Genomic DNA, 12,526 nt, shown 5'->3' on the forward strand with positions numbered 1-12,526 from the left:
CCGGAGTCCAGCTGTAGGTCAGGGTGATCAGCTCCTTACCACATTGCTTTACAACTTAACTGACAGACTACCAAAATTATGCAACTTTATGCAAGCAGATGACAAACTCTGCGTTTGTTCACCACTACAGAGTTTGACACTAAAAAGACCTCTACTACTTGTGCTTCAGAATCCTAAGTGCCTTTGTGCCTTTACGCCCACTTCATGGTCCTGACCTTAGCATAGGGGATTTCCCCTCTTAGCAACCTGTCCAAGGCTGCACGTTTGAGACAGGCACTTCCTTGTCCTTAGTTGATCAGCACAAGCAGTCAAATCCTGTTTCTATCTGCTAGTCCCATAACTTCCCTTAATTTTCACCTGTTTTTAACTGCATTGTTGGCTCAGTCTGACTCCCACAGTTCAATAATCTCTCTTCCAGTTCGCTGATCGAGGCCAAGCAATCAACTCACCAACAGTGAGATCCTGCCGACTACGCCAATTTGTTGTGGGCAATTACCACTCGAAGTCAAACTTAAAGATTCAACATGCAGTTTATTAAACAAAGCTTTGGGAGAAGTGCCAGCACTCCACAGTGCTCACAGTCAATTTCTCAATTTGGAGCGGCGACCAGCCGTTTTTTATACACTTTAATCATACAGACATCAGCGGTTATCTCGTCATTAGCTTTGGGTGGTTACTTGCATTAGCCAATTGGGCTCCTCTAGCAACAATTAGCTTCCAATCATATTCCTTCAAAAACAACCGTTAACAAAAGGGGAACTTATTGTTTCAGTTCCGTTTTATCTTCAACTAAGCTGACCATCTGGACCTCAAAATATGTTTTTTTTGTCTGTTCTGTAGTGTTTTTATACACTAACAGGATATCCTTTGCTAACCACAATGTAAGTGCTGGGCACAGCAAGTCCTGTAGTCACGTACACATTAGTTTCCAAAGGTCAGATTCTTAATTTTACTCCAACACTTTGTTTGAGTATTGACCAGAGAAATTTCACACAGCTTATGAAAGCTTTTTGCTACAGTAACTCGAAGAAGAGAAAATGGCATCAAGATACAAAACCCAGGTAGTAATTGTATTTGCAGTCAAATAATAAACACACGTCCAAATCCAATTTGTCTGCATGTGTTGAGGGAAAACTGGGACTGATGTGATGTTCTGGTAAAGCAGACAGGTGTTGAGAAATGTTGTGGGAACAAATATTGACTTTTTAAATTCTTATCTTCAGATTTTTACCAACTGATTCAGACACGGTGCAAATCATTTGAGATGTTCTATGCATTTGAAGATGGGTTTGGAAAATGTTTCAAGCTGACAACATCATGATATTGTTACTTATCGGTTGAACTAGTTCATATGTGTTAATCTTATTAACTGTTTCCTTTCTAATCTTTGTCAACCATCAAATGAAGGATCCCAACAATGCTCAAATGGGTAGGTGCAAGAGATTGTACTGAAATGAGATTTGGGTGAATAAAAATGCTCATGCTCTGTCTTCAAAGGCCAAGCACATCGGAAAAGTTGGTATTGTAATGTGGGCAGGGCCTTTCTTCAGAATTTTGCACTTTCGCTGCTTTTCTTTCAGGTTTTAAATCTGTGAAACCAAGGTCCCACCGACCAGCTGTGAGATATTAAACTAGCTTCACTCCTTACAAGAATCAAATTACTTTATGAAATTGGGAATGAGTGTTTTTAAAGTTTGTTTTATTACTGTCACAAGTAGGCTTACATTAACACTACAATGAAGTTACTCTGAAAATCCCCTTGTTGCCACACCCTGGTGCCTGTTCGGGTACACTGAGGGAAAATTTAACATGACTAATGCACCTAACTAGCACATTTTTCGGTCTGTGGGAGGAACTGGAGCACCCAGAGGAAACCCACGCAGACATGGGGAGAATGTGCAAACTCCACACACACACTGACCCAAGCCAGGAATTGAACTCAGGTTTCTGATGCTGTGAGGCTGCAGTGCTAACCACCTGATTCTTGATATAAATTGCCATTTTATGTAAAGCTATTTTGCTTGTGCAATAACACAACAATGGTACATTAACCACAGTCATAAAACAGATGTCAGGCCTCATTCCAACTCAATTTAATAGATTTCCAATTCTGCAAAATTTGAAAGTAGTTCAGGAACCAAACAGAAACTGAAAAATGCTGTCCCTATTTCTCAGTTTCTTTTAGGAAATACAATTGACAAGCTAGAAATACATTTTGAATACCTATCACTATTTATATTCAAATCCTTTAAAATGCATTCTATCTTTGCGAAGTAAGTAGTTCAGTTCATGTATTAGTGTCACAAGTAGGCTTACATTAACACTGCAATGAAGTTACTGTGAAAATCCCCTAGTCCCTATACTCCAGCGCTTGTTCGGGTACACCGAGGGAGAATTTAGCATGGCCAATGCACCTAACCAGCACGTCTTTTGGAGCTGACTTTGTAAGCAAATATCAATGATAACCCACTACCATCCGGGAAGAAACCGGGGCACCTGGAGGAAATCCAGCCGACACAGGGAGACTCTGCACGGACAGTGACCCAAGCCGGGAATGGAACGAGGGTGCCTGGCATTATGAGGCAGCAGTGCTAACCACTCTGCCACCCGAATATATTGTTCGTATTGATTTGAAAGAAGTGTGCAACGATTAGGGAAAAAAAACATTGCAAACTTTCTGTGCAGGTCAGGCAGCACCTGTTGAGAGCACAAACCAGTTTGTGTTTCCTGTGTGAAGATACTGTTCCTTGTCCAGCAGCAGAGCGAGGCGGTATAGCCACCAGATGGCGACTGATGTATCGTTCTTGTTTGCAAGTCGCATATTCTTCGTTTTCTTCACATTGTTGAGATGTCCAAAGCAATTGAATTTAAACACAATTCAACACTGGGCTAGAATTAAGTGATCCAAACTCTATTTGTAAAATCATTTAGTATTGTGTCATGGACGTTGGTTTCAGAGTGTTGCATTTGAGAAAGTTTTATTACCCAACTTTGGTTCAGTGTAAATTATGCATCAATCATTTGTGGCCGTCTCTTTTTTCCCCAGACTGCAGCATTTAGTTGGCCGTCATTGAATGTTTTAGATATTATGCGCATGGAAGCTTGTGAATCGTGTTTTTTTACTGACCTTGACGGTTTAGTCTTAAGGTTGTGAATAAAACACTTCGCTTGTGCCCGAATAAGCAAAAAAAAATTGGGATTCTTTCTCCGTTTGCAGGGAGTGTGGCTGATTTAAGAGAAACGCAATCGGATTAGGTCGAACAGGAGCGTTTCCAGGGCTATTTAATGCAGAAGGAAAGATGAATGTGATTCCGATGTGCAACATTTTCCAGTATTTATGTTTGTGAGGGGGTGGGGGCTCAAGCCCTGATCTGAAAAGCTTATCTGTTTATTTCTCGGGCCGAAGAATAAAATCGAGCAGTCAGTGCAAGGGGTTAACATCTGACCGTTTCTGCTGCTCCTGTGCAGATTCATGTTGTGAGACGGTGATGACGTGCGTTATCGATTGCAACAATCTTTTCTGTGTTATCAGCCCGCGATCCCCGGTGCTGAGCAGACACAATAAGGAGCAGGAGCTTGCAGATAAACATCGCCTCCAGCTCTCCAACTGATATCTCATCATGCGGCGGGGAAAGACATCTGCAAATTAGTTGCGATTTTTATTCCCGTCCCTTCCCCGGGGCTGAGTCAAGTTTATGCAAACACAACTATCGCCACGTATTGAATCGCGGGAAAGACCAGGCTCCTGGAACTGTCAAACATGGCAAAACCTTGTAACGATGTGTAAACCTTGTAACGATGTATAAAGTAGATCTTTATCATAACTAGCTTTGATCACCACCCATTAAGAAATCGATAGGGAAAATAACTTGTGTTCAGCTTCTCGTTTAACGCGCTGTCTAATTCACTAACTCCCCGTTTTAAAAATCTCATTGAATCCGTTACAATAAAACAAAACCTACCTGCCGCTGAAATGAGGTGACATCCACCAGTTTGCAAGAGAAATCAACAGCGATGTGCGTGTGTGCGGCCGAGATATCTGTGGAAAGTGTGCTTTTAAGCGAAAAGATGAAACTGCAATTACATTATCCCCATACATTGCAAATATGATCGTGTAGAGATTTAAGAAGCAGAGAAAGCTCTGACAATGTTATGGGGAGGGGGTTGCATTTTAAAAATAATTTAGGTGGGAGACGTTGAAGAAATCGAATTAAATGTGTGATATATGGAATTGAAAAGCAGAGACAGCCCGGAAATGATACCGGGGTTTTTTTTTTAAAAAAAAATTATTTAATCGAGAAGCAGTGAAGAAATAGAATTAAATACACGATCACATACCGGATTGAAAAGCCGAGACAGCTCTGACAATGTTATTGGGGGCATTCTTATAATTGTTCAGTTGGCAGACTTGGAGAAATAGAATTAAGTGCATGATCACATATGGAATTGAAAATTAGAGACAGTTCCGATAGTGTTACTGGGTACATTTTTATACATATCTCGCTGGCATACTTGAAAAGACATAATTAAGTATGCGATCATACACAGAATTGGAAAACAGAGACAGCTCTGACAATGTTATTGGGGGCATTTTAAAAGATCATTTAGTTGGCAGACTTGAAGAAATAGAACTAAATACCTGGTCATTGCATGGAATTGAAAAAAAACAGAGGTAACTCTGGTGGCGGGGGGGGGGGGGGCGGTTTATAATTACTTAGTTGGTAGACTTGAAGAGAAATAGAATCAAATACATGATCATGCATTGAGAATTGAAAAACAGAGGCTGCTCTGGCAGTGTTAGTGGGGTTTTTTAAATAATTACTTAGTTGGTAGACTTGAAGAAATAGAATCAAAAATAAATGGTTATGCAGAGAGTTGAAAAAATAAACAGAGAAAGCTCTGGCAATATTAGTGGGTTTTTAAGAAATAGTTATTTAGTTGGTAGACTTGAAGAAATAGAATCAAATACATGATCCCGCATAGAGAATTGAAAAAGAAAGAGAACTGAAAGAGAAAGCTCTGGCAGTGTTGGTGGGGGAGAGGCATTTCTTTTTATAAATATTGAGTTGAGAAAATAGAATTAAGTCGAGGATTTGGAGTGGAGGGGGGGGGAGCTGGGATAAGAACCTGATTAATGCAATCAGCAGCAGAGAGTGCTGAGGGGCTGGTGCTTGGGAACGGTATCAGTGCTGTTCCTAGTCGAGTCAGTCAGTTCAGTCAGTCAGTGAGCAGCAACCAGTGTGAGCAGGTCTGGGAGAGGGAGCGGTTGGACCAAACCCAGCAGCAGCAGTGTCTGTCCATCTTCAGGCTGTGCGTGTGTGTTTGAGGGAAGGAAAGGACGCCTTTTCCCAGTTTAAAACAACAACAACAACACACACTCACATACACTCTCTCTCCTGCTGAAAACCAACAGAAGAATTAGAAATCCACCTGTGCGTTGTGAGAGAGACTGGAATCCCTCCTCGGAGGAGAGCAGCCAGATTTATATCTGACGAGAGAGGAAGATTTGACCAGAGAGGAAGAAGATCCAGCAGCAAAAGCAACTCCAGTCTATAAATAAATGTGAGCTGGGGAGAAAAGGGGGCAATTGGAAAGCAAGCAGAATCCATCCTTTCCTAACCCCCTCCCAACCCCCAACCCCCTCAGGATTAGAAAGCTGACTGAAGGGAATTTGCTGTGGGGATTATTTATTTATCCGTGCGTCAGTTGTTGTGGAGATTGTGAGGAGAGTGTTTTATTTTGTGTGTGAGGAGAAGTCTCTCGCTCTCTCTCTCTCTCAGTGACAGCCGGTTGCCATGGCGGCTCCGGGCCTGGTGGCGGGCTTCCTCCTCCTCCTCCTCCGCTGCCGCCGCCACCACCTCCTCTCGGGCTGCTGCCCCCGCTGTTAGATATCCCCCCTCCCCTCCCAACCCACCACCACCCCCCCCCCCACACACACACACACAACCCCCCCTCTCCCCTTCCACCCCCACATGGCCCGGGGCAACACCTCCTCATCCTCCTCCACTGCCTCCTCCTCCTCCTCCTCCATCACCTCAGGCCGCCGGCACTCGGCGGCAGCGGCGGCGGCCCTGCTGAAGATGGATCCTGTCATCATCCCCATCGACGCCGAGGCCATCTGCGACAGCAACGACCAGCGCATGTGGTGGGCCTTCCTGGCCTCCTCCATGGTCACCTTCTTCGGCGGCCTCTTCATCATCCTCCTGTGGAGGACCGTCCACTACCTGTGGGCTGTCTGCTGCCACTGCGGCCTCAAGAACAAGGTAAAAAAAACAAAGGGGGGGGGGGGGTTTGATCTGGTTGTTTTTGTTTGGGGGGGGGGTTGGGGGAGAGGGGTTTGCTCTTCACACGCAATCCTCAGTAGCATCATCTCATTTATTAGGTGCAAATTTAAAATAAAATTCAACTGGGGAGTTCTCCATCCCCTCCATCCCGCTCCCTCACTGCCATCTCGCCCTCTCCCTCCCTCGCTGCCACCTCTCCGTCTCGCCCTCTCCCTCCCTCGCTGCCACCTCTCCGTCTCGCCCTCTCCCTCGCTGCCGCCTCTCCGTCTCGCCCTCTCCCTCGCTGCCACCTCTCCGTCTCGCCCTCTCCCTCGCTGCCACCTCTCCGTCTCGCCCTCTCCCTCGCTGCCGCCTCTCCGTCTCGCCCTCTCCCTCCCTCGCTGCCACGTCGCCATCTCGCCCTCTCCCTCGCTGCCACCTCTCCGTCTCGCCCTCTCCCTCGCTGCCACCTCTCCGTCTCGCCCTCTCCCTCGCTGCCGCCTCTCCATCTCGCCCTCTCCCTCCCTCGCTGCCACGTCGCCATCTCGCCCTCTCCCTCGCTGCCACCTCTCCGTCTCGCCCTCTCCCTCGCTGCCACCTCTCCGTCTCGCCCTCTCCCTCGCTGCCACCTCTCCGTCTCGCCCTCTCCCTCGCTGCCACCTCTCCGTCTCGCCCTCTCCCTCGCTGCCACCTCTCCACCTCGCCCTCTCCCTCGCTGCCACCTCTCCACCTCGCCCTCTCCCTCCCTCGCTGCCACCTCTCCACCTCGCCCTCTCCCTCGCTGCCACCTCTCCACCTCGCCCTCTCCCTCCCTCGCTGCCACCTCTCCACCTCGCCCTCTCCCTCCCTCGCTGCCACCCCTCCACCTCGCCCTCTCCCTCCCTCGCTGCCACCCCTCCACCTCGCCCTCTCCCTCCCTCGCTGCCACCCCTCCACCTCGCCCTCTCCCTCCCTCGCTGCCACCCCTCCACCTCGCCCTCTCCCTCCCTCGCTGCCACCTCTCCACCTCGCCCTCTCCCTCCCTCGCTGCCACCTCTCCACCTCGCCCTCTCCCTCCCTCGCTGCCACCTCTCCACCTCGCCCTCTCCCTCCCTCGCTGCCACCTCTCCACCTCGCCCTCTCCCTCCCTCGCTGCCACCTCTCCACCTCGCCCTCTCCCTCCCTCGCTGCCACCTCTCCACCTCGCCCTCTCCCTCCCTCGCTGCCACCTCTCCACCTCGCCCTCTCCCTCCCTCGCTGCCCCCTCTCCACCTCGCCCTCTCCCTGCCACCTCTTCATCTTCCTGCCACCCCTCCATCCCCCTCTCTCCCTGCCACTCCTCCATCCATCCATCCATCCATCTTCTCCGCCCTGCAATGAACAGGTTGCACATGTCCTGTTCCTCTCCCGTTTACTTCGAAAAGAAATACTCCAGCTATCCACCAGGAGTCGTGAATAAATCCCATATTGCTGCTTATTTGGAGGTTTTGATTTGTGCCCACACAAGATTTTAATATAGCCGAATTGCTGCTAAGTTACTGCACAAGGTTTTTTAAATTGCTAAATAATCACTTGGATTTTACTGAGATTCCACTGGTTTAACCCACTGGTAATGCTCATGTCCAGCATTGGCAGGATCTGATCCAATGCATTTGGTAATCATTTAATGTCTGGGGTTCAATTGGTGAATAGATTTAAGGGAAAATGTTGCACTTTGAATGCTCACCCTGATTCCCAACAGACTCTGTTTCCTACTCTTGAGGAGTGATGCCACATGAGTTAGTTGGAAGATCTCAGAGGTAATAGGTGTAAATGTCCATGTGTGGGGATGGCAAGGTGGCACAATGGTTAGCATTGCTGCCTCATAGCACCAGGGACTTGGGTTTGATTCCTGGCTTGGGTCACTGTCTGTGCAAAGCCTGCATGTTCTCCCCTTGTCTGCGTGGGTTTCCTCTGGGTGCTCCCACAGTCCAAAGATACGCAGGTTAGGTGGATTGGCCATGCCAAATTAGTGTCAGGGGGACTAGCTAGGGTAAATGCATGTGGTTATGGGGATAGGGTCTGGGTGTGGATTGTGGTAGGTGCAGACTCGATGGGCTGAATGGCCTTCTTCTGCACTGTAGGGATTCAGTGACTCCAGAGTTATCGATCCCCTTTCAGTGGCATAGGTAAGCCTCATTTTTTTGCCCCTCTGAGTGAAAATGATTACACTCCTACGCTGAAACTAGAAAGCATTTCTGGGAACCATCAATGCCCTCCTACTGAGAATATCAAGGCAGCCAGCCATGAAGTGATATAAAATGCGATTCGTGTACTGCAGCTATGGTGCTTCAGCTACAGGTGACAGAGTACTGGGTTTAATTACAGGAGGGTTGCTCTCCTGGTTTGCCAATCCCTGCATGCGAAAGCTTGCTGTTGTGGGCGAGCGTCTCTTCCTGCACCAATCGGGCTAAATTTAATTCTCTTTTTCAGAGATGGCAGAATGTAACCATTAATTTGTGTAAGTGTGGAGCTTTTGCCAGCAATCATTGCAATTTAATATAAACTGCTCTTGCTTTCAGTCAAAACTTGATCTCTACCATACAGAGAGTACATTTACCCAGTTTTCTAAAGCATAAACTGCATTTTTAACTCTTACTGGTATGGCCAGTACCAGATAAATTGACGAATAGATGACTGAGCTCAGTCTCTGAGCCACTCACTGCTTGACACAGATAGGGAATGGAATGGAGCAGCTGTATATGTAGTTCAAAACTCCCCAAATACAAGCAAAATACTGCAGATGCTGGGAGTCTGAGATAAAAGCTGTAAATACTCAGCAAGTTAGGTAGCATCTTCAGAGTTAGCATTTCAGGTCACTGCCTTGCCCAGACTGAAGATTGGGAGAGTTCCTTCTGGTTGTTATGATTTTTTTTATATAAAAGATATAAGCATGCATTGAAATACAACACAAGTTAGCATCTCCACGTTTGCAAAGTACCATTTGGAGCCTAGCCTGTCAACAATATTGCAACCCATTAAAAATAGACAAGTGAAAAATAAATTTGAAGAGGATGCTAGAAGGAACCTCATCCTGTAAAGAGAGACGTTTAGTGGGAACGATCTGACAGCCAAAGTAAAAGATTTGACTATTCGTGACACTCAAAATGCTGTTAGTTTTTAGGCTGTCATGTGCTTGAATTCTGGAGGAATGGATTTTGCACTTGATTTACTCCTGTTGCAGCTTATGTTGATATCGTTTTTTTTAGCCTCATTTTATGTCACACTTTCCCAATGTATGGCATTGCAAAGGCTTCATTGTTTTGGTTTGAAAGTGTAACACAAACCACACTAACACTTTAAACAAACCAATGTATGGCATAGCAAAAGCCTCATTGTTTTGAAAATGTTACACAATATATGGAATCAAAAAGCCGCATAGTATGTTACACTTCAAGAACAAAACAACACATTGATCTTGAAATTAATGTGTGCGTTAACTGTGCAAGATTGATGGCATGATTACTCTTAGTAGTTGGTTGTGAATTTCAGCCCCACTCCAAGACTTGTTTGTTCTCGGCTGATATTTTAGTGTGGTGTTGTGGTAGTGCTGAAAATCAGAGGTATTTTGCTTTTGGAATGTTGAAGTGAAAGTCTGGCTGCCTAAAATTATATTATTGTAGCAGGTTCTTCATTTTGCTCTTTATGGAGTTTAGGGATTGCCTTTTCCTGTGAAAAGTTCAGAGCTGTTCTATAAATGAAAATCCTTAAGACCCCTGCAAATTTTGCTGGAGTTAAATCAATAAGCATAACCTTAACTTCAAGGGTTAATTAATTACTTGTCAGTTTAATATCTGATTAAATTTCGTGCATTGCTGGTGGAGCTTTCAAAGTCGACTACCTGCCAAACTCCTGACCAAGAAAGATTGAAATGATTATTTTCTGTTCTTAAAGATGAGTTTTGCAGCTGCTGAGGAAGTTTTAAAAATTATTTTATGGGATGTGGGTGTCTTGGCAGCATTTATTGCCCATCCCTAATTACCATGGAAAGAATAGCTTGTTGCTGCCTTTCAGAGGGCGATTAAGTGACACAGCTGCCACGGTGGGATTTGAACCCTTGTCCCAGAGCATTAGCCTGGGCCTCTGGACTATTAGTCCAATGACATTACCAGCACACCACCTTCTCCCCCTTCCACATCAGTAACCAGTGTCACTGTTGAACCATCTGTAAAGGGTAAATTGACCCTTAGTGTCAGGGAGATTAACAGTGTAAATACATGGAGTTACAGGGATAGAGCCTGGATAGGATTGTTGTTAGTGCAGACTCAATGGGCCAAATCGCCTCTTTCTGCATTGTAGGGATTCTATGATGCAATGACATACCACCCAAATAATCTATTTTAACTCGCATTCTCTGCTGATTTGATGTCACATTGGTCACTTGAGTCATGATTGTGTCCTGGGTTAACTTGGAGTAATGTAGCTTTGTGCTATGGAACTTGACCATTGGGGAATTGGGTTGTAATTTCACAAGTTCATCTTGATTGATACTTTACAGGCATTAGGAAGAAGACATGGTTTTAAACCAGCCTGGGAAGCTGCACCAGATCTTGGGGATGAAAAGATGGTGTGTTAACCTTGCCCCTCCATGTCTTTGTAATCTTCTCCAGCACCAGAACTCTGTGGGCAGAATTTTCCTGTCCTGCCAGCCATGGGAATCGTAGCATTCTAGCCTTTGTGCACCTCACCTTGTCCCATCGTTAGTCAGCATTGAAGTTAGCTGTCTCAGTTCCAAATCCTGCAATCCTCCTCTGATGCTTCACCATCTCTTTCGAACAAACTTTTGACTTTACTCTTTTTTGACTGACTGTGTGTCCAGTTTTGTTTGATCACAACTCTGTGAACACCTTGAGGTATTAGAGCATCTAAAAAAAATTGGAAACCGCTGTTCTAGCCCAGCTCCCAACTGCAAATAAAAGAAAGATCTGTTTGTTCATATCTGCTAGTCACTCCACTGATATAAGTTAAACATTGAATATGTGTTCCTGTGATTAAAAACCTGGGACAAGTTTTTAAGGTTTCATGATATGGAGTTGACAACAAATTTGGACATCTTGAGCTAACTTGTCGTTATAGTTTTAGTGTGATCTTCAGGATGATTTATATGAACAGGGTCTATAAACAAAACCAACATCAACATAAGGACGTGTAAACTTTGTCAGGTTATGCAAAGCTGCAAGTCAATGAAATAAGAGGAAGGATTTCAGTAAGCTGTCACTGTAATTCACTGCCTCTCACTCGTTCACCAGTGGGACAAGAATGCACTTTAAATATTATATATCTTGACCATTTAAGATTGATTTGAATAGTTTCCTCATTTCTGTGATTACAAAATGTATATATGAATAATTCATTATGCAGTAACAGTCTATTGATGGTTCAGTGGATAAACACAGAACTCAGGGGGCTGCTGAGACATTCACAATAAGATCTGTCCTAGATTCACTCTGGTTTATGCTGTGAAGTTGTTTTAAGCCAGGAGGACAGTGGGCTGCCGCAGAGTCCCTGAGTGATGAAAGTTGAGGGGGGGAAGTAAACCTGCTTTGGTTTCTGCTTCTGATCCCTATCCATCAATTCCCTGATGGAAGTTGTATGTGTTATTTTGTATGGGGACAGGATCAGCCCCCCTAATGCCCACCTCAGAGTTCAGTACTCAGCTACACTTGCAGCTGGATTGTTCTCTCTTTGTGCCCATTTCTTGATGGCAGTGCAGCAGGTGGAACCCATCAGATTTAAATACATCATGTTGCCTGTTGTTAACTATCTCCGTCATGTCCGAAATTGCTAACACCTGTATGCAGCAGCCAATCTGTTTTGCTCAGAGATGTGTTACCAGGAAACTGAATGGGTAGCGTAAACATCAAAGAAGACTTTCACCTGCTTAATTAATATTCTCCAGCAGATTAAGTTTGGGATGTTGATTGACCCTTTAAGCTGATGTAGTCGTCGTGATCCTTGCTTTAGTGCTGAGCTCCCGAGTACAGATGGCAATACTGCTGGTGATCTGGTGAAAAATGTGAATGGGCTTGACCAAGAGAAATTCAGCAGGGGGCCATCGCTGAGCACCCCTCCACGCTTAAAGCTGCCAGTCACAGTGCTGAGGGAAATCCCAGTCTTGTTCTGCAGGCGCACACGGAGGGAGGCAGCAGACAACTGCTGCCACCCGTGAAACTGTCCCTTGGAATTAATCCATACTTCAAGGGGGGAAAAGCTCTCAAGGTGCCAGCAAGATGAAGATCTGGTCC

The 12,526-nt window shown here is 45.5% G+C and overlaps 1 protein-coding gene across 10 annotated transcripts in view; it reads left to right on the top strand.

Annotated features, from left to right (window-relative positions):
• The first annotated feature begins 5,954 nt into the window (after positions 1–5,954).
• Positions 5,955–12,526, top strand: part of kcnma1a (potassium large conductance calcium-activated channel, subfamily M, alpha member 1a) — a 754,381-nt gene continuing 747,809 nt past the window's right edge. For all 10 annotated transcript variants that reach the window (XM_080215698.1, XM_080215701.1, XM_080215700.1 and 7 more), the window contains exon 1: positions 5,955–6,263. In XM_080215698.1, coding sequence (XP_080071824.1) covers positions 5,973–6,263 — 291 coding nt within the window. In that variant the 5' untranslated portion in view covers positions 5,955–5,972. The remainder of the gene's footprint in view (positions 6,264–12,526) is intronic.

The sequence above is a fragment of the Carcharhinus amblyrhynchos genome, chromosome 31 (assembly GCF_965287045.1).
Source record: "Carcharhinus amblyrhynchos chromosome 31, sCarAmb.v2.hapA, whole genome shotgun sequence".
In the NCBI taxonomy this organism is placed as follows: domain Eukaryota; kingdom Metazoa; phylum Chordata; class Chondrichthyes; order Carcharhiniformes; family Carcharhinidae; genus Carcharhinus; species Carcharhinus amblyrhynchos.